This window comes from Serinus canaria, chromosome 1A (genome assembly GCF_022539315.1).
Source record: "Serinus canaria isolate serCan28SL12 chromosome 1A, serCan2020, whole genome shotgun sequence".
Lineage (NCBI taxonomy): Eukaryota > Metazoa > Chordata > Aves > Passeriformes > Fringillidae > Serinus > Serinus canaria.
This window is the reverse complement of record NC_066314.1, coordinates 6,519,114-6,541,695: the sequence shown is the minus strand read 5'-3', so window position 1 is coordinate 6,541,695 and position 22,582 is coordinate 6,519,114. Positions and strand designations below refer to the sequence as shown.

The window sequence follows — 22,582 nt, the reverse complement described above, 5'->3', positions numbered from 1 at the left end:
TAGTTTTGCCTCCAAACTGTTTCACTGATAAACAAATCAATCCCTATATTAAGAATAAAACAATCAAAACTAAAATAATACTGACTCCTCTACACTGGTACAATTGTAAGGTTTGAATTGTATTTTACAGCTGTATTGTAGAGTGGTTGGTGCATCTGCCAAAGTGTAATGCTGGTGTTCTAAGGTAAAACCAGGGAAGAGAGAAACCATGAAGTGAAGAGGAAGAGAGAAGAGAGAAAGAGAAGACTCACTTGATTTTTCAGAACAAATAGAGAAAAGATAATAGCAGGCCCTCATGATCCTTCTGGCTTTTTGGGTTTTAAGTAGGAGGTTTCAGAAAAGGTACCACAGGAACCACTGGCTTTTGGTGAGGGTACCAGCCATAGTTTGGCCAGCAGGACCAAGGCAGTGACTGTCCCTCCATACTCAGCACTGGTGAGGCCTCACCACAAATCCTGGTGCCAGTTTTGGGCTCCTCACAGCAGAGACACTGAGGGTCTGGAGCATGTCCAGAGAAGGGCAGTGGAGCTGGGAAACTTACCCTGGAGAAAAGGACGTTCGGGGAGACCTTATTACTCTCTGCGAAACCCTGACATGAGGGTGTAGCCAGGTGGGTGTCAGTCTCTTCTCCCAGCTAACAAGTGATATGACAAGAGGAAACGGCCTCAGATTGCACCACGGAAGGTTTGTTTTGGATATTGGGAAAAATTTCTTCCCCAAACTGGTTGTCAAGCACTGGAACAGGCTGCCTGGGGAAGTGGTGGCAGTCACCATCCCTGGCGGTATTTAAAAGATACGTAAATGTGGCACTTGGGTACATGCTTTAGTGGTGGGTTAATAGCTGGACTTAATGATCTTTAAGACTTTTTTCCACCTAAACTTTTCTATGGTTCTATAATTTCTCTGCCCTTGGTGTCTGGATCATTGAGGTCATCTTAGATGGATGTCACAAGACTAAACAAACAGAAAAGGGCAGGTATCCTTCATCACCATGTCAGCTGCATTCTGCTTTTTGATTTACATGAAGTAGAATTTTTCCCAATTTGTGAATTTGGCCTGCATTTATTTACTCTTGAAAGTCTTTTCTGTCATCACAAGTTTAGAAGTAACATACTAAAAACCCACCTACACTGGAATATTGCCAAATGTCAGTAACTGGCTGTTTTGCTGGATCCAGCATTTTCAAAGTTCTTGAGGTAAAAATGAAAATTTTCATCCAGAAAAGCTGAGGAACTACATGCTTCTTAAATTTTTTGTTGTTGTTGTTATCTGCATATTTTACAGTTCTTCATCCTGGCTTCCCAAAGCATCTTCAGTTTTATCACATAGTACACATCCATATCCCATGACAGTAAATGCTTTGGAAATGCTCTACTTGCTGCAAAATTCTCCATACTGATTTTTAGAAATCCATGGGAAAAGAATTACACAGCCAAAATGTTCTGAGGCTGGCAGCCCTTTCTTCTGTCTAGACTCAAGATGTTCTCAGGTGATATGATGGGAGATGGCATTTGCTCTTGCTCTGTAAACTTCTCTGAAAATGCATCATCATTGCTGAATATATTTCATGTAGGGCAAAAAAAGGGCAAGTTCTTAGGAGCAAGACTGTAATATTGGCTTATTTCCTCATGTCATGATCACTGATTCTTTTACCTCCTTGCCAACTTCTAAACAATATTTTCAAAATTTTAGTTTATTCCCAATATGTGTTCTAGATATGTAATTATTCTGTGAAGAAGTCTTATCATAGGCATTGTATGGTACTCACAGAAGAAAACTCTGCAAATGCTGTTCATGTAATTTCTGATATGTACAGGCAGGGGCAGCAAAAAGACTCTTGGTAAGGGGACTTCCTCAAAGGCCTTTGTCTATTTTGGCCCTCAGTGTACTTGAGAGAAAACTCTTATGAATTACAGCATGATTTTCTTTTCTCTTCTTCCCCTCCATTTCACCTTGGCAGTGATTTAAATCCCTGTGATTCACTGTTGAGGATTTTTGTACTGAAATAAACTGTCTGTCTAACATCATCCTCTTCTAAACATGCATTTTGGGACTATGAAAAGGAGGAACAAATGGATGCTCAGCAAGTGCTGGCTCCAGGGGCAACCTTGAACTCATCATGTGCTGATACTCATGGGGGCCATATCTTTGCTGGAAGCTCTCTTGGGAAGCCACATGGATTGGGCCAGTATCCCTGCATTTGTGCTTCTTGGAAGTGCCTGGCTGCCCCACAGCACACTTATTCACAGCATTTGGCAGTGAAACAAGTCCATTAAATGGTTAGATAAATGTTCCAAAAGCATCACTTTGGAGCACTACTCTGCGATGATCCTGTGCTTTGTCGTTATTACCCAACATTGAAAGGTATCTCCTGTCTTTTTGTTAGCTGTATGCCTAGAAATGATGTCAGTAGTTGTTAACTTTTACAGACATTAGACAAGGAGTGTAATTGTTTGATTTGCCTTTTAAGGTGCTTATTCACTGATGGGGTTTGATTTCAATGAATTAGGCTGCTGTAGCCCTGAATAGCTGGGAAAATATTCATGGTTTGATGAAGTGATTGTAAAGTCTCACCAGATGCATGATTGAAGTAAAATAATGTCTTTGAATGCTCGTTTAATTAAAACATTTGTATTCTTTTGGTAGCCAGAAGTGCAACTTGCAGAAGGCTTTGATGTCTTCATGCCAAAATCCCAGCTGGACTCTATACTATCAAACTACACTCGCTCAGGAAGTCTGCTCTTTAGGAAGCTGGTCTGTGCATTTTTTGATGACAAGACTTTGGCTAACTCTTTACCAAATGGCAAAAGGAAAAGAGGGCTCAATGACAACCGGAAAGGACTAGACCAAAATATCGTGGGTGCAATAAAAGGTATGTTTTCTGCTTTCTTTCCTTTGTGTAATTAGAACATATTCTCAGCTAAGGAGAGTGTAAGGGGATTAGAATTTCTGACGTGTGTTAGGTCTATTAAAATATGCAGTCTTATTTTTATTCCCTTTCATTCACTTGTTAAAAATAGCTTCTACGGGGACAGCTTGTGTTAATTTTAAGCCAGTGATCCTGGTTTCTGAAGTCAGGCTCTAAGGCTGGAAACTCAATGTTCATGTAAGATAATTATTTTTTCCCCCCAGATATCAGATATGCAAAGAAATCTTGAAAACATAATGACAGTGTAACTGATACAGTTCAATCAAGGTTCTGAGTCTTACACTGTATTTGACTGTGTCTGCTCTGTTAATTTTTCAATAGTTGGTTGCTGGATTGGGGAGAGATGGAGGAGGGTAATACTGGCATGAGATTAGTTTGATGCTCATAAGTGCAGTGGTCCCTCTCTTGGGGGAGCAAATTTCTTGGTGTGAGCACCTTTTGCTGGTTGATTTTTCCTAGCAGTCATTGCTGTCTAGCTTCCAGGAGAGCCCATGTTCCTTCAAACTCTGTGATGACAGCATATAAAGAGCTGATATTATTAGGCCAGAGTTTCTGAACTAGATTCTATTTTGAAATCTGATATTGTAGGGACAATACCCACATTACCAAAAGACAGGCCAAAAATAAGCTCTAAGAGTGGAGCTTATTTTAGAGGCCGTGACTTGTTCTCAGGTACAGATTGCTAACTTAGGAGACACAGGGCAATAAGAGGAGCTGCTTTGAGTCCATTGGCAGTAAAGGAGGCAGGAAAATCTTCTGCAACCACCTCTGTGCCAACTTTTGGACCCCTCTCCCCGTGAAAGAAAGGCACTGACAAACTGGCTTGAGTCCAGTGGAGGGACCACCAAGATTTACAACTTCACTTCCCTGCTTCAGTCTCAAATGCGGGCAGACTGAGAGAACTGGAGAGAGGATGATTCAGGAGAAACCTTACTGCTGTTCATGACTACCTAATGGGATGATGTGGAGAAGTGGAGTCAGTCTCTTCTCAGAGGCACAAGAGGCCCTGAACACGTGGAAGATTGCAATTTGATAAGGAGAAGCATTTTCAACATAAAGGTTGACAGTGGTTGAGCAGTGCAGTAGGGGTTCAGAAGGGCTTCTGAGCCTCCACCCCTGGAAATACTCAAAACGTGACTGGTCACAGGCCAGAGCATTATGGTCTAGTAGGCCATGCTTTGAGCAGCAGGCTGGGCATGGAGGCCTTCAGAGGACCCTCTCGAGTGTGCATTTCTGCAGCAAAGTGTATGTGCCTATGTCATAGTCCTAATATATCTCACAGAGCAGCTGACAGACTTTCTTACAGTTATGCTTGTATTTAGGTTTAAATCACAAACACTATTTTGTACGTTCTTTTCTTGAGCTCAGTAATCTGCAAAAATCTGTCTGAATTCTCTCTATCTGTATCTCATTTTTTTTAAAAGCTTTAATGAATAAGTTAAATGAAAGAAAGAGGAGTTCAAAATTACTTCAAAAAACCCACTCTAATTTGAACAGCACTTGGTAAAATAAATGTTTTACAGTAAATGCAACAGGACTACTAAAATAGCAGCTGGTACACACTGCAGAGAGCAGTGTTTCTCAGCGGCTAAGATTGTACTAGTGGAGCAACTTCTGAGGCTTGGCTTAACCTCTTCCCTTGAGTTTAAGAGAAGAAAGAAGGGACTTGTAGTTCCAACAGAAAAATTTAATCTGTGATGGTACTGCCAGGTACCACTGCCATAACAGTGATCTCTATTGGCACTTACAGTATTGCCCAAATGCTGGTGCCTGAACCCTGATAAGGAAGCCTGTCCCTAAAAGCTGTGATGGAATAAGATGCCAAGGTCTGACGTCCTGTGGGTCTTCACTCAGTCTGGCTCCAATAGCACCCTTCTTCCCTCCAAGGAGCTGGGCTATCAGACACTGTGGTTTCATTTATTCCAAGAAATAACTGAGCCAGTATGAAATCTCTACAAGAACAATATCATGTTGTTTGCATTATTATCATTAGGACATTCTTCTACCACGTGCCCAGATATCCTTTAGTGGCACTTTTAGTCCTTTTCCATGACAGAGATACAAAAGGCTACATTAATGACAAAAATGGGCAGAGAATTTAAAGGAGGGACTGTTTGCTTGAAAATCACTCTTCCTGTCTGAAAACATTTTCACTGCTGTCCTTAAAAGTAATTTAATGCTTCTGCAACAGAATGATTAGCCAGGGAGCAATTCTCTCTTTTGACTTTGGGTATTCAGTGGCACTTGTTGTATCAGTTGCAGTATTTCTCCTGGGCAATCAGCTTCTCTTGTGAGTTTTTCACTCAGAACTGGGGAAAAAAAAAAAAAAGATGAAAAAATAAAACTAGTCAGAAGCTCTTGTTTTTCCTTTGAGTTGTTGACTAGAAAGTCAGCCAGTGAAATCCTTCTGTGCAGAAATCAAAGAGCTGTATTCAAATATAAGTGTGATGTGTGCCTCAGGATCCATAGTGGGACCAGTACAATTTAGTATTTTCATCCACGACACACGCACTGGTTTCTAGGGCACCCTCAGTAAGTTTGCAGATGACACCAGGCTGAGTGGTGTGGTTTGTTGACAGGAGGAAAGGGATGCCATCCAGGACCTTGGCAGGCTGGAGGAATGGCACATGAACCTCCTGATGTTTAACAAGACCAAGTGCAAGGTCCTGCATCTGTGTCAGGGCAATCCCCAGTAACAGTATAGAGTGGTGGATGAAGGGGTTGGGAGCAGCCCTGCTGAGAAGGACTTGGGGGTACTGATAGACAAAAAATCCACAAGAACTGTGGACATGATTCTGTGCCTCTGCTCCACTGTGGTGAGACACCACCTGCAGTGCTGCAGCCAGCTCTGGGGTCCCAGCACAGGAAAGACGTGGACCTCTTGGAGCAATTCCAGAGGAGACCAGCAGGATGGTCAGAGGGCTGGAGCACCTCTGCTATGGAGACAGGCTGAGAGATCTGAGGTGGTTCAGCCTGAAGAAAAGAAAGCTCTAGCAGACCTTACTGTGGCCTTTTAATATTATATAAATATATAATAATAATATGAAAGGGGCTTGTAAGAAAGATGAGGATGGATATTTTACGAGAGCCTGCAGTGACAGGACAAAGGGGCAGCAGCTTTAAACTGAAAGAGGGTACATTTAGTTGGACATTAGGAAGCCTTTTTTTTTTTTTTTTTTGATGATGATGATGATGGTGATGAGACTATTGGAACAGTTTGCCCAGAGAAGCTGTGGGTGCTCCATCCCTGAAAGTGTTTAAGATCAGCTTGGACAGGGCATTGAGCAATCTGATGAAGTGCAAGATGTCTCTGCTTATGGCAGTGGGGTTGAACTAGACGGACTTTTAAATTCAAACTAGTCTATGTTTTTAGCAGAGAGTCTGTTAATAGCATACAGCTTGGGTGGACTAGAAAGGCAGGTCCCAATTCTCCTGCCTCCTTGCTGCTGCATTCCCATTCCTTTTTGTTCCTGTTGTTATTTCTCTAACCACACATTGAGCAGTTGCCTGTTTTAAGTAAGTAGGAGTTGCAAGTCATTGATCAGGTGCCCATTGTGTCAGATACCATATGGATTCAGAAGGGAAAGATTATTTCTACCTTCACAAAGATGATGTTTGTTGCAAATCAAACAGTGTGAATGTCTGGGGATGTATTGACTTCTGTGGGCAGCCCTTGGAGTTGGTCTGATGTCCTTGTAGATCAGAGTGCAGAGGAAACTGTTGCTGATGCCTGCCTTGCCATGGTTTTGTGAAGCTGCTAGCATGGAAGGAGTCTGGAGGGGGGATTACTTTTGGTTCTCTTATACTTAGCAGGTAGTGTTGCTTCAAAGTGTGTGTATAAAAATACTGAAATTGTCATTTTTTTGTTGCACGTTTCCTAATCAAATTTGTGTGATACTTACTCTCAAGGATTACAAATCCCTTGAGCTGGGACCAGCTTTCTCTCTTTGTTTGCCAGTCATAATTGTACACTGGGCTCTGAGACCTCTGACCAAGTTTACAATACCAACACTAACAGCAAGAATACTTTTTCTATTTCTGCACTTGTTTATTTTTTGCATACCTCTCAGTTGCATGATGAAAATCAATTGCATCAGTTTTACTCCATTTAGAATTCTGTATTTTTGGTATAACACTGTTAGGTTTGTTGAAAATATGGATTTAAAGATAACGTTGACTCTCTCTGTACCTTTTTTACAAAACAGAAAATTAGACCTGTAGGATATTTTTTTTCTCAGTAATAGTGCCTTTTTTTTTTTTTTAGTAGCTTTATAAAAATTCTATTCCATCTTGTTTGGCAGTGTGAAAACTGTGGAGATTTCCACAGTGGTAGGACCTTACTCTTTCATGACTTTGCCTGCAGCCTTAGGGACCTGACCAAGAGGCCACCAAATGACCTGACCAAATGACCAGATCTTCAGCTCTCTATCTGTACCATTTGGAAGGCAGCATTAACAAGTGCCACATCTGAGACTCAGTTCTAAGTACACTATTATTTTTCTGTGATAGTTTTGTGTGAAATTCATGAAGACATCAGGTGTAGAACATTTCTATGGGACAGGCTTTTATACACAGTAATGATGTCATTCCCCTGATATTTATGCAGCCAAGTCACTTCTGAATGGTGAACTTGTGAAACACTGAGTTGGGCTTTATTCTCACAATCCTACATTTGGCCATTAAAATTCTGTTTGATAATTGAATAATTTCATATATTTTGATTAACATCCTCTCCCATCTCCTTTTTTACATTTTTGGTGGCATGTTTCAAAAAAGTGGTATCTTTTTATTTCAGTCTTTACAGAAAAATACTGCACTGCTAACCATGTGGATAAACTTCCTGGTCCTAGGGACTGGGTCCAGATTCTTCAGGATCAAATTAAACTTGCAAGAAGACGATTAAAAAGAGGCTCAGGTATGTATAAAAATATGAGTTACAACATGTGAGTGTAAGATTAAAAGCTTAGAGCCTTTGTATCCACAGAAGTATTTTTACTGTTAGCTGTAGAGTTGTACTTGTTCATTCTATGAAAATTAGAACTTGACACTTTAGCAGGTTTTGTGGGTTTGGAATGGTAGCAGGTTTAGGACCTGTCTCTACGAATTTAGTTTGAGTGTTTCTCAAATATTGTCTCCTTTCCTTTAGCATCCAAACTCTTCTTCCCAGAAATTAGCTGATCCATCCAGGGCTGCAAGTAGAAGTTTTTTAATTCTGTGGTATTTAGCCTGACAAGCCACTGACTGTACTGTTAAGACATAACCCAACTGACCTTTCCCTCTAAACTGTATGTGTCTGGAAGAATAGATGAGTCTTCTCACATTCTTTTTGAAAGAATCAGAAAAAAAACCCCCAAAACAAACCAAAAGAAAACCCAGCCACCCACCCCGGTTGTGCCAGCAAGGATCTGCAATACATGGGAGGCGGCTTGCCAGCAGTGACAGGTAATCTAGGCAGGGTTTTGCAGCAAAGCTGCTCAGCTTGGGCTGGGATAACCTGGATGCTTGGGACCAGCCTGCAGGGAGCTCAGTGCTGAGCTTTCACTCTGACAGCCCCTCAGCTCCAGCCATGAGTGTGCAGGCTGGAAATCCCCACTAGGGTTCTTGGGAAAGCAGTGTTACTGATTAAGAGACATGTAATTACCTTATAAACCATAACTAGTCTCAGTCCCATCTTCATCCCTCCAGTCCTACAAGGGGCTTTCTCCACACAAAGCTTCATTTCCCCTTTCTCAGCCTGCAGGTTTCTCAAGGCTCTCTCAGGGTTGTATTTCTTGCCTGTCTCTCCCTGGGCATATCTGACACTGTTGTCTGAGGCACTTCACTTGTGCCACCTACTTAAACACAGTCCTTTGCTGTTACTGTATTTAGCTGCCCGCCTTTTCCCCTCTTCCCTTCTGCTCATCACCACAATTAAGTGCCTGTTTGCATCCATGGGATGGGAAACCTGATGGCTCCTCGGGGGATGCTCACCCTGTGGTGCCTGCTGGTGAGCGAGACCACAGGAAATGTCCTCCCCATCTCCCTGCCTCACAGGGCCAACCTTTTCTGTCCAAAGCTGCATCTCTGAAACACACACTTAGCCTGGCATCTGAAATCATTCTCCACAACGTTATTAATGCCAGGAGGGAAAAGCATAAGACAGAGGAAAATGAGAAACACCCAGAGACAGAAATAACGCAGGGGGAGGACAAAAGTGCAGATTATTTGGTAGCATAAGCTTCCCAGGGTAGAGAAACAAACCAGCACTGGCCTTAAAAAGGGTTTCTTGTGTGTTGGGGGAGGGAGGACAGAGGGATACAAGATAATCTTGTTAAAGGCAGTGTCAGATTACTGGTGTTGTACAACAGGGTTGCTTTCTGCCCCTTCCAAAGCTGCCTTTCGGCCTTCCCAGGACAGGAGGGTGGAAGTGGGATTTCAGGCTGCAGTAAGGTGAAGGGTGCAGTGCAGGATGTGGGGATCAGAGGGTCCTAGGGTTGTCTGCAGAAGATCCCTCAGGAAAGAGGATTGACCTAATTTTGTTTTGATTTTTATTTTCTTTCATCCTTTTTTATTTGCTTTTCTTCTTGCCTCTGCAGGATATTAATTAAAATGACAATGACATTCAGCTTTTGCTTTTGAAATGGGGCCACCTCTGTCTCTGGTCCTTGCTCAGGATGGGAGAATCTAAGCAGAGGATATTGTATGTAAGCTAGCAAGACTGTGAAGGAAAATAAGTGAAGCTGAGTAATGTGCCAGAATCAGATAGGCTCCCCTGTCTATGCTGCAGAGGGAAGGTAACTTGTTCACCTAGACATGGATACATAGTGAGCAGCAGTGTACCTAGCAGTCCCTCAAGTTTATTTGTTGAAAAAAAAATCCTGCACAATACCTAGATTGGTAGAAAAGCTCCTTTTTTTTTTTGTGCTGTTTGCTGGCCAATCCCTGAAGTGCCTCAGTTTCTCTCTAATGTGGTCACAGGCAGACATGCTGTTTACAGTGTGTCAGGAGTGACTGAACACACCACTGTGGCCACTTGCACCTTTCCAGCCACTGCCATCTCCTCTGCTGGCTGTAGGTAGCCCAGCCTGACTTTGCACTGAAGCAAAGAAGTTTCCCAGGCCTTTGTGACAGCAAAACAGTGGATGGGAGCAGAGAGGCAGGACCAGACAGCTGGTTGCAGTAACATCCTCGTGTTGAAATAAGATCTGTTGCTACTTTTATACTACAATTGTGAGCTTCTGATATGAGGAATCTAGAGCTGACCAGGCAACAGATCCATCTATTCCCATAGTTTGTGTCCAGCACTGGCTGTTAACTGATGCCTAGGGAGGTCTGTAGGACCAAGGGAAGGATGTTGTGGTGTTTGGTAGGATAGTCCATCAGCCCTCAGCAGCTTTATCCTGATAGAGAACTAGTGATGTTGGAATTACGCACAATTTCTCTATTTATTGTGAAACCATACTAAAAATGTGTGTAATTTACAGAAACCAAACCACGAGGGGAGGGCAAACATGGAGGGAGAAGCTCTTCCAGGACTTCATGTTGTAAACCTTGACTTTTGGGTATTTTAAAACTATGGGACTTGCAGCTACTGAGATGTAGCATTCATCACTCTTCTGGCTGAGCTCTTGAGCTCTCCCAGTCTGCCTGTGGCAGAAGCTGAGCAAGTGTCCTATGTCCATACTCTCAGGTCATTCTCTTTGGGTTTTGTCTCCAGTTGCTCACTGGAACATGCCAGCTGATCTTGTGAGGATAGGCTAAGGTGCCCAAAGAACAAATCTGAGCCACCAATTATCTAACTTCACCCAGGACTTTCTAACCCAATGTGTCTCCCTGGTGCTTGATCTCATTTTTTATCTACATGAGTTCCTGGTTTGTCGTAATGCACAGGCTTTATATGGAAAAAGCTTAAGATGATCCATTTATTTCAGAGGTCACAAGACAACTTTTTAGTCAGCACTGTGTTGGGCTCAATTTTAATAGCAGAAGTATTTAAGGAGGATGGACAGGCCTTTCATCCTGCTTGCCTTCCCCCAAGCCATTTAGAACGTCCTCTGATGAGTTTTTCATTTCAAACCAGACAGTAAGACACTGCATTCATGAGCAGCCCTCTCCACTTTATCCTATGAAACATTATTTCAGTCTGAAAACGTAAATCCTGCTCTATCTTTCAATTACAGTAATAATTTCAGAGAATTCTATCAAACGACTGGGGTGGATCTGCTTTTTGTAGCCCCTTCTATAGGGTGTACTCCCATGAGTGTTTCCAAATTAAATGAAATTATGATCACTAGATCATAGATGCTGCCCAGCTTCAACCTTATTTACCATATTTGGCTCATCTCCTAGAGTTAGGGACTGAAAAAGCTCCCTATTTCAAAAGCTAATCAAAAAAACCATTTAAAATTTCTGCTTTCTAGAAAATAGTTCCCCCGTGTAAATTTTGAAAGGTTGTTATCCTAAGCCAAATAAAAATTCATTTATGTTCTGAATCAATGACAATATTTTTCATAGCTGAGAATATTCTATTTTTTTAATTTATTTATTTTGCTTCAGCTTTTTCTTAGTTCTTTTAGATTATTGCCTGAGATCTGAGACTTGGGTAGGGTTTTTTTATTTGTTAGATCTGAGAATAAAGCTGCCACTGCCATTAAATTTTTATTGGCCCTGTTCAGTCTTTTCAAAATTTCACAAGTTAGCTGTCACAAAGGGGAGAAGAGACTGTGAGGTTAATGTTACAAACAGATGTTATAATTAAAATTAAAGAGTATGATAATATTCTTCAGCCTTGACTACTGGTCCCATGTCATGCCAACAGCAGGGCATAGTGGAGCACAGCTTCATGATGCCAGGTGTGTCTTCTCCCAGAAGAGGAGCTGAACCATTTTGGTGGGTGGGATGGGATGCAAAGTTGCCCTGGAAGGAAAGAAGTCAAGGGAAGTGCGTGTGCATGGGTTTCCTCTCTTCAAGCAGCATGAATTACAATTTGCAATGAAGCAAACTGCCTCATAATTTACAGCGCTGGGCTTGCCCCAGTGTGGTCCCTTCACCCTGCAAAAGAGAACATGAGCAGGTGTCTGGTGGCCTTGCCAGTGGCAGCACAGAGGGACACAGTCAGCCATTATCACAGAGATCTTAAATGGGTAAAATCAGAGGGAGCTGACTGGCTGTTCCTGTCACCTCTGTGCAGGCACTGCATTCGAGCCTTTTGATTACTAAACTCTCCATCCATTAATAAGCAGCAGGTCAGGGTTCACACATCTCCCACAGTAAGTTCTTCCTCCCTTTTTATGTTTTGAAGAGCCCGTGAGCCATTATTCCATAGCGGCTGTCCATGGGAAAGCTGATGCTGGGGGGTAATATGTAATAACAATAATATGTAAATTGCCACAGTGTGGGATTCCTGGGGCTGTCCTGTGCAGGGCTAGGTGTTGGATGATCCTTGTGGGTCCCTTCCAACTCAGGAAATGCTGTGATTCTGTTCTAACACTGCCACAGTACATGGGCTATTCATGCCAAGTCATTACTTTGTGCATAACCTGGAACCTTTGGATTGCCTGACTCCTTAAAGGAAAATACAGCAATTTTGAAAAACATGCTGAAAATTATTTAAATAAATCGCATGCCATGATGCTTCATCCTTGAGTTGTTATTTAAAATTAACATTACTTTGTTGCAGTGTAAAATAGTGGGGAAGAAGGAAAAAAATATTTTTTGTTTATTATTTTTTCCCTGGGAATATGCTTTTCTCCCATGTCCTTGTTCAAACTGCTGCTTCCATTGTTTTACATGAGGTTTTTTCTTTCTTTCCATTTTTCTTCAGCCTTCTGAATCCCCAGTTTCTGCTTTTGACACAATATCTACATGCTGCAAGAGATTGGGTTGATTTTTGCCTTAGCAATACACACAGGGCCAGGAAGGATGTAGGATGAAGTCCAGCATGTGGTACAGTGTGTATGTGGCCAGTATTTTAGATAAAAACCAGCATATTAAAATAGTAACTGCTGAATTCGACTTCCCAGCCCTGAGCACTTGTGTACTTCTTTCCAGGAAAGCAGCAAGTGTACACTTAACAGACAGACATGTACCTCAGAAGCTACACAATTTGGGGGGAATCTAAGGAAATTACTACCAGCATTATTTTGCAAGATCTGCAGCACTGTTTCTAAGCAAAGAACAGAGAAGAGGCTCTGAGTTCCCACAGTAGGCTCTCTTCCTGCCTGCCTTGTCTTGAAAGCTGGCCCAAGAAAGTGAGGTTTGGCTGGCAGTGCCTGGGTGTGGTTGTTGAAGGCAAACCTTCCTTTTTTCTTGGAATGACATGTAAGAGATTGGTGGTTTATATCCATGTTAGGAGGTCGAGATGTTTGCCATTCCCCTGTGTTGTACTTCACCTGGAGCTGCAGTTACACATCCAGTTTCATAAAACAAATCCTGGCAGCTGCTGAGAAGAGTGAGTAGCTCTCTGGGCATCTGCTGTGCTCCCACTCCCTTTCTGGTGTTGGCACAGGCATTCCTGTGGCCATGCTGTCAGTTTTTAACTGGATCTGATCTTGGTGACTGTATAAACATTTGTGCTGGCATGAGGAATGAGACTGGAACAATTGGTGGAGAGCTGAACTTCATTTATCAGTCTTCTGCCAGATTAAAATGGCCAGGTAACTCCTGGTTCTGTAGAGTTGGAGACTCAAGTCCTTACCTTTGGAAGTTCCTTCTTTCTGTATTATTGCTTTCCTCTGGTGTAGGAAGAGCATTTAGGTAGAAAGGTGGCCACATCTCTGGAGCTACTTCACAAATTGGTGCAGAAATTTCTAGAAAAGCTGTCACTGCAGTGGGCAGCCTGTTGGCACCACCCCTGATAGTCATAGAGGGAAAGCACTCCAGTCCATTGCCAGCATTCAGATCCAGCTTCCCCCATTTTCATACCTTGGGTCCCTTCTACCCCAAGGGGCCAGATGCAGCTTTGACCTTTGTATGCTGAGTTGTGCCACAGAATCACCTGGTGCAGGTAGTTCTTCACATCATTGCTAGAAGTTGGCCTCAGACCAACAGGATTTTTAAAGCCATGTATATCCCATTGATGAGTTTTGCCTTCTCATTGCACCATGCTGTTTCCTTCCTTGCACATCCAGTCCTTCCATCACTGAGAGTCTGGTTCAGATTCAAACCAGCCTAGGTGATCCCTTCCCACTTAGTGAGCCACCTGTCCCTTCCAAAATTGAAGGTTTTCACAGGGAGCTGTACCAGGCAATGAATTTGTTCCTGCTCAGGGTGCCACCTTCTCACAGAAAGCAGAGAAAGGTCTCAATTCCAGGCTCCAAGTCACTTGCAGGTATGTCCTATGAACTTAGCAGGGCTCTGCATTTAAACCTTTTGTGGGAGGAAAGCTGTCTTATACTAGGGTTTGTTTATGTTTTCTTTGGTTCAGTTAATTTTGCAGAACTGAGAGCATATAGCTAAAAACTGACCTGACATCCTGGCATGTGGGAGAGACAGCAGTGTCTTGGACCAGGGATGGAGAGCCAAGGGTTGATGAATAACATTAGAAAACTAATGTAGGTTAGGAGGTGGATTAGGCATTATCATCATGAAGGCAACAGCTGAGCATCCTCATATGCAAAGCCATGATAAAGATGATCAGGACAGTTAGCTTAGGCTCAAGTGGGAGGTGAACTGAGTTGCTTAGTTTATCTGCAGCCTTGGTTTTGATCCCTGTGGATATTGTGCAGTGAATAGATGTGAGCAGATATATATCCACCACACTGACCTTGTACAAGGTAGTTCATAGGACAAGGGGTGATCATTTTAAACTACAATATGGTTGATTTAGGTCAGATGTAAGGAAGAATTTCTTTCAATGAGGGTGTTGAAACACTGGACAGGCTGCTCAGAAAGATGCTGGATGCCCCATCCCTGGAATTATTCAAGGTCAGGGCTCTGAGCAACCTGACTAGTTGAAGCTCTCTCCCTGCTAATTTCAGGAGGGTTGGACTGGGTGACCTTTAAGATCCCTTCCAACCCAAATGTTCTGTGATTCAGTGATAATGGGCTTGTCCTGTATGACCACACCTCATTTGCTGAAGTGCCCTCAAAGATCTCATTGTGCTTCAAAGGCCTTCAATATCATGCTGCAGTGCCAAAAGACAAAGGTAATAGGATTTTGAATAGGGCTTGTTTAGGTTAGGCACGGATTTCCTGTTACACACCTTTGATTTACTCAGGGTTCACATGCGCGTCCCAGGTACTACAGCCTAACAAGTCCCTGCACATCTGCTGAATGAGGCAAGCTATGTCTGTGCATTCCCTTGGCCTCTGGCAAATACAAAATGAACAAATTAGGCTTTTAGCCTCCCTTCACCGTGGGCCAAATTAACTCAAATGATCTTGCATAAACTGTGGGTTGAAAGCATGTGTGTATATACACATTAATTGCCAGTGTGGTCACGTGCTTTTTTAATTACACTGGTCACCCACCAGCATTTTTGAAGACACTTTGCCCTAGTAAATCTGTCCCCTGCAAAATGAATTTGCCTGGGGTCATGGGAAGTTTGGGTGCAGAAATGGGAGTGTTCCTTTCCCTGCAGGCATGGGATGACTGTCAGTGGGTGGAGTTCCAGCCTGCAAGGCTCTTCCTGTAAGGACCGATGGGGACTTTTCTTGTGACTTTGTCAAGTGATAGCAACTCCTGTTATCATACAGATATCCTGAAACCTTAAAAAGAACAAGTGTTACTCCATCCCATTATTGGTACTAATTGCTTCTTAATACCCAACTCCCTTTTCCAAGTTTGCAATTTTATTATATGACCTTTTCCTCCAAACAGTGAGTTTTTAACAGAGCACCTGCAAATTTGCAGCTGAGGAAAGCAGATAGAAAATGCAAAATCACTTCACAGTCTGCAGATTTTTAATCGCATTCCCATATTCAATAAAAGTAATGAGATTTCTTGTTTATATTTGTAATCAGCAGAGGCAACTGACTGTGATGAGAAGCCGGACATTTCTCTACTACAAACAGGTAAAATGCATTAAAATTTTTATCAGTCTTCCATATGTGTTTTTGTTTATTTAAGGCACAGAAGCACTTTTCAATAATCCAGACTTGCCATGTACAGGTGGGTAATTGCACACAGGACTCTGCTATCTAAAGTTTTGGATGGTCTGTATTAAAAAAACAAATGCATCAGAATCTTACAATTTTCCCCTCAGTTTCAAATTCATAAAACCTCAAGGTCCATGGGAGCAGCTAAGCTAAGAAGGCCTGTAAGTTACACTTCTTATGCCAGATAGGGATTTGTGCTCAACCCTGATATTTCTGGAAGTATTTTTTATCTCTTAACAGAGTTATTGGTAGGGACAAACACAATCACTTGTAGCGTCACATCTATTGAGTTGTTGGCAGTATTAGCCATAATATCTTGGACTCACAGAAGGATTGCAGACATTTTTACATGCTAGTTAAGTGTTAGTTTACTTATTCTTGAAGTGCAGCCGCCCTGCCTTAAAAGCCTGACAATTGCTATGCAGCAGCTTGGCTGTGCAGCTGTGTAGACTGGGAAATAACATTGTTCCACACTGTTGAATTTGGTGCTGAAATCACCAGTCTCACCAGACTGAGACTGAAATTTGAAGCACCCTCACACTAAGAGTTGATCCATCAGTAGATGCCGTGATGGTAGGATCTGAGCTGCCTTCCTCTGAAAATCCAGTGGGGCCAGAGTCTGGGGAGGTGGTCATTTCCCTGCATTTCAGGGATCTTGGGCAGACAAATAACGTCATCAATTATAGCGCGGTTTTGTGTTAATTCATTTAACAACAAAGGGTGGTCGGAGATCAGCAATGCCACTGCTGGAAGAGCAGGACAGGGCTGGTACTGGGTTTCTGAGCACACCACACGGTACCTGACAGCTGTGGGGAGGACGGGAGACTACTGGTGACCATCACAGCATCTGTCTCCTGTGCCAGGACTCCCTAATCTCTCTTGCACAAGGGCTGGAGAAGGAGCTTTCACACCCCACTGCTGTGTGCTGGAGCAGCAGCTGCCAGCCGTGGAGCGCTGTCGGAGCACGTGCAGTTACTAAGGAATAGGAGCAGCGGAGCAGTTGGGAGGACAAGCAGCTATAGTCTGGCTCTGGCATGGACCCAGGGGGGGCTGGGAGCACGCGCTGCCTGGGAGCCGCCGTCCTGCTTTCCTGGCCAGACACTGAATAATATGTCAGGCTATGGCTGGGATGAAAGATGCAGGAAGCTCTGCATTGAAAGATCCCTTCCAAGCAACATCCTGTTGGTTTCTTTTATCAGGGAGGGAAGCAATTCCGCTGCGAGAGGACCCCAGTAAAGGTTGTTAATGCGGTGTAGTGGTATCTCTTCATTGCTCCGGTAATCACGTTAAGGAGCAGAATGCACAGTTTGCTATAGGTTTCTTGGAGCAGTTTCTGTAGTCTCTGCTCAGGTTGTACATCAGGAATGGAGATGAACATGCTGAGATGGTTGTGCTAGACAATGCGACTCCCTTTCCACTCCACTGCAGATCACCCTTGTGGTCTGCTTGCTTGTACACCTTTGAGCATCCATGCATGCAGCTTTGGAGCTGAAATGCTTGTGTGTGATGTGCACTGCTCCATGCTACCTGTGGAAGGATGCCTAAATAAACCACACAGCAGTTTGCATTGGGGGGGAGGTGATGCTCACAGGCTGTGAGCCAAGAATTTGACTCACACCCATTATTATATGTGTGCCAGTGCCTCTTTATAGGACAGATCTGTGTAATATCATACTGTTGTTGGAAGCAGATTATTTAAAGTGATACACAGTATAATGACAGTAATTATGAGACAGAGCCAAAATATAGCTGCTTTGTATCAGGGAATGTAGCAAAAGAGGTGGAATATGATTTTTACAGGGGTCTTTCCCTGTTTTAGTACAGCTGGTTTTACAAAAGGGTGCTTGACAGGTTCTTTAAAGAGAGTCTGCGTGCAATTTATTCAGCTGTCTTCTCTGTTTAGCTTGAAAAATCTTTGGGGAAAAGTCTCTCTGACTGTGTTTGTGCAGTGCCTCATGCGATGGGCCTTGGTTGCAGATGACAGCTAATATCAGATAAATCATGGCCTCAGGTATTAGGAAAAATTTCTTCCCCAAAAGTGTTGTTGAGCACCGGAACAGGCTGCCCAGGGAAGTGGTGGAGTCATGGTTCTGGGAGGTATTTTAAAAAAGTATAGATGTGGCACTTGGAGATATGGTTGTTGTGGACTTAGCAGTGCAGGGTCTTAAGTGTCTTTTCCAACCTACATAAACCTGTAACTCTGTGATCAGTGGTTGACCTTGTGCTCCGGTGTAATAAAACCAAAGTGAATTGGGTTGGTTGAGGGGATCTTGCAGGAGACTGGATGGGGAGAAAAGATGTGGGGGTATGGGAGCTATCCATGAACAGTTCCTCTCTTGATCTTCGATTACTGAACAAACTGTGAAGCAAAAGCACCCAGGGAGAATTGTTAGAATCAGTGATAAGCCTTGGTGCCAAAAACAAGGGAAATCTCAGATGCCTTAAATCTGCCTTTCTAGCTCTGTCAGTCCTGCCTGTGACACCAATGCCATTATGAACGAGATCTGGGCACATGTGGACTAGCAATGCTGGAATGTCTCAGTCTGTATGATTTTGGATTATAGCCTCTGGCTGACACTTCATTTGGGACACCTCAGTCAGAGGTGTGGTTGCTCTCAACTCTCTTCATCATTGGTGGGATGAGAGCTGCTTCCAGAGGGAAGGCCAGGTCAGCTGCAGTTGTGTTTGGAGGTGTTTCTCTTTTGGTGTCAGCAGGACCAGGCTCCGAGAGCACTTAATTGGTGCCAGTGCCCACAGCCAGGTCTGAACCAGCTCCCTCTGTGCCCACAAACTAGCAAAGTCCTGGGATTTGAGGAGAGAAGGGTGTGCTTTGTTTTCAGAAACCTCTTTTGGAACTCAAAAGTCTGGTAAAAATAATGAAGCTGGTACATCCTCATAAAGCTAAGACATTTTTCCCAATTATATTTTAGCACTCCTGAGCAGAAATGATGCTCCTGTGTTAAAATCACCTCTGTACTAAGAGGGCCTTGGCTTTAAAGGCTGTTGATTGAAGGGTGTTTAAAGTAAATTGGAAGAACTGTGGCAGTTAAACTTGCTGGGAACTTTGGTTCATTGACAGATAAATCTCAAGAAAATACTAGAAGAATTGTCCCTAACAAATGTTATCAAAGCTCAGGTCTCGGAGAGTTCCAGCTTTTGCACCTAACCAAAGCTGCAGGCTGTGTCCAGACCTGAGCTGAGACAGATCAGACAGCTCTGGGGGTAATTATCGTGGGCTCAGTGGAAAGGCTGATTAGTTTCTTGGTGATACAGGATACCTGGAGGGTGTGAGATAGATCTTTATCAGGATGAGGATGTGGCACCTTTTAGAGTCTTCTGTGTAAGATGGTATTGTGAAAAGGCTCATCTTTTTTCTGTGTACAATTTACGCAAAGCATTGGGATTTTGTGGTTTCAAAGAAAAACAAAAGGAAGGCATAACCTGTAAATTCTGCATGTGAGAACAAATGTAAGCCAGCTGCAACGCCCTTCTCTTGAATCCTCATCTTGTAAATTGGATTGGAAAGATGTAGGCAGGTTTAGGACCATAAGGTAGGACTCCTTACCCCTGCTTTGGACCACAGCCATGCTGAGAGTTTGTGTAGTTTCTCCACACTGGGGTTAATTTTAAGATGAGAAAGAATTTTGATATCCCTAACGGAAGCTGAAACACTAACAGCCCAATCCTCAGGTCTAGGGGTGATACAGCTTTGTGAAAAGATGAGAGCAATCTCTTGGTAAAGAAACGGATGATAAGAAAACAGCAACAATCCAATTCTATATAGGTTGTCTCCTTTTCTCTTGAAATACAATATCAAGAAAATGAAACTTGGGAAAAAAAAAAGAAAAAAAAAGAAAAACCTATTCCAAAACCTTAAATATAAATCCTTTATTGTAATATAAATCTTTATCCTTTCAATGTGTGATTGTATGAGTCTTCCCTTTTCATTGGGAGGTATTTGCCTCTCAGGCTGATTGATGTCTGTCTTCTCTTTGCCCTGTGTTCTTAGTGCCCTCGTCGTAATTCTTCTGTCCATCTTTTCATTGTTCTGTTTAGAAAAAGCACATTCTTAAAGTGCTTTTTAAAAGATGGGATATAATCATACAGTGCACCTTTTGTAGGTGTGTGTGTATATATATTTTTTTTTTCTCCTATATGCATTTAGACTGCTGTGGAGTGGTGGGGGTTTTTACCAAATAAGATCCCAAAGTATGTACTCAAGGTTTAAAATTCATGGGGTGCTTTTTTCACTTCTTCAGAACCTAAACTTCAAAGGGGTGAGCATAGGAGTGCAGTTTGTGCTGAAGACTAATGGAGTGCTTTACATCTGAAGTGGGCTGCACTGTATGTTGTGTGAAAAACTTGGCTGGCAAATTTTGTATTAAAAAAAAATCTATTTAATTTCCTTTTCTTTAGCCAATTGAGCTCTACTCTAAATGGAATTCAGCAGCACTGCCTGTGTGCACACCAGCAGTTCAGCCTCATCACTAATTAAAATGAAAACTCAAATACATTATTTCCATAATTCTAAAATACTATTTTTTTGTTTCAAATTATTGATATCTTTATATTTTTGTTTCAAATTATTGATATCTTTAGTTCTTACATTTTTTTAACGGATTCCTTCAAACTCTTTCTCCCTTCAGGTAACCTTTTCGACACCACAACAGACCATCTGATAGATGCAAACCCAGATTTTTCAGTTTGAATTTCACATCCTGCATCAGTGTTCTTAGCGGATAGAAACATCCTCTCCTTTGAGTAATGTTCCTGCAAGCTCAGCACGAGAACTTCAGTGTACTACAAGACATGGGCAGCCATACAGTTTTTCTTACAAGTCTATGTTTTTTCCATGCATTTTCCATGTATCCTCAAATAATGAAACCACCAGATCGCTTCATTGTTCTTCATCTTAATTAAGATGATTTCCCTCCGCATCCCATTACTGAATTAGCGGGGTACCCACTCTGAGGTCATCCTCTTGCCTGTGTTTCTCCTCCATGATTGTATTTTTCCACATGTTTGTATGCTTGCCAGCAGTGTCTCATCTTAAACCATGAAGAAGTTGTGACTCTTCCTGTCCCCAGGGACCAGGGTGGCCTCTCTCTCCACCGTGAACCCTGGGGGCTTAATGAGCATCTGACTTGGTGAAGCTCTTTGTTTCTGCAGACCCACTTTTCCCTTCCTGGCCGCTGTGGTATCAATGACCAGTCGCACACAGCTCTGATTAAAAAGTCCTTACTGGGTTTAGGAGGGAATAAAGCACGATTTCTCCCAGCAGTGCCCAGGTTCCTAGTTATAGCAAGGAGAAGCTATTCCTCAAATAATTTCCCCTATGTGGTCCTAGTGGGATGGCTCTTGAGCATCTTCGTAGTGCAGATTGCTGGAGGAGGTAATTTTCCCCTGACTGTTGCCCCCAGCTTGCTCAGTCACCTCAATTTCAAAATGTATTCATTTTCTGTTTTCTAAGAAGAGGGTCTGCTCACTGTGATTTTTCAGCCCCTGTCCTTGGCAACAACACTCACCTATTTTAAAAAAAACAAGTCACCTTTCAGCTGGCACTGTATTGATATCTCAGCAGTTAAGACAAGTGAATCGATCAAGAAATTGCACTACCCTCCTAGACACTGAAAGGGTCAGGTCAGGGCTGAGGTAAAACCGTGTGCAGCCCTCCCTGCGAACCTTCATTTCTGCACCTTTCATCAGCACTAAATTCACTTTAAAAATGTCACAGAGAAATCTGGAAGGTCTTACCTGCAACACCCATTGATCACCAGGCAGTTTGAGCACGTGTCCTGCAATTCGAGGGAGAGCTTGCTACAGCCTTTGGCATTGTGTTTCCTTTCCCTGTGTGTATCTTATCTTAGGTACTTTTTTTATTTTTTGGAAACTATTTGGCCTTTGAGTGTCTCAACAGAAGTGCTATTACAGAGTGGGATGGTTTTCAAAATGTTCAACCTCTTTTTTTAACTAATGCCTGTTTCTCAGGTGTCACAGAATACCCACAAATAACACTGAAGCCAACGTGAACAGTTTGTTCTGTTGGCACCTGAGAAACCAGGCTCCCAGCTGTTCCCTGCCCACCTTCCATGGACTTTTACGAATGACCATGTTCTCTCTGAAACTGTGGAATAGATTGAATGTGCACTGCAAACCTTAAATTTTGAGTCTTTCCTTCCTTCATGGCTTGGAGTTGCCTGCATTGGGCAGGGGACACCGGTCCGTTGTGTTGTAACCCTTCAGCGATGAAATCAGCGTTTTGTAAATTTGGAAGATTGCATTTGTGTTTACTTACTGTGACTACTGTTCAGACTTTCTTCAGAAATCTTTTTATAGGGTTTATTAGAGAGAAGAAAAAAAAATCATTCCATATTTAGGTAAAAATGTCTCAATCTTCTGTATATATGTTTTATTAATATGTAAATATTTAGATATTTTTAAATTACTATGTTCTTAATAAAGCAACAAGGGACTAGTTGTGAAATGGTGTATAACATTGTGTTGTGTTACCGATCTCTGGGAAATCCTCTTTGTCAGTTCAGAAAAGAAAACCTACAATAAATAACTTTAATTGCA

At 42.5% G+C, this 22,582-nt stretch overlaps 1 protein-coding gene across 2 annotated transcripts in view; it reads left to right on the top strand.

Moving 5' to 3' along the window:
* Positions 1-22,582, top strand: part of BEND7 (BEN domain containing 7) — a 47,249-nt gene extending 24,667 nt beyond the window's left edge. For both annotated transcript variants that reach the window (XM_030238659.2, XM_030238658.2), the window contains 4 exons: positions 2,647-2,872; positions 7,725-7,844; positions 15,872-15,922; positions 20,653-22,582. In XM_030238659.2, the coding sequence (XP_030094519.2) occupies positions 2,647-2,872; positions 7,725-7,844; positions 15,872-15,922; positions 20,653-20,714 (459 nt within the window). In that variant the 3' untranslated portion in view covers positions 20,715-22,582. The remainder of the gene's footprint in view (positions 1-2,646; positions 2,873-7,724; positions 7,845-15,871; positions 15,923-20,652) is intronic.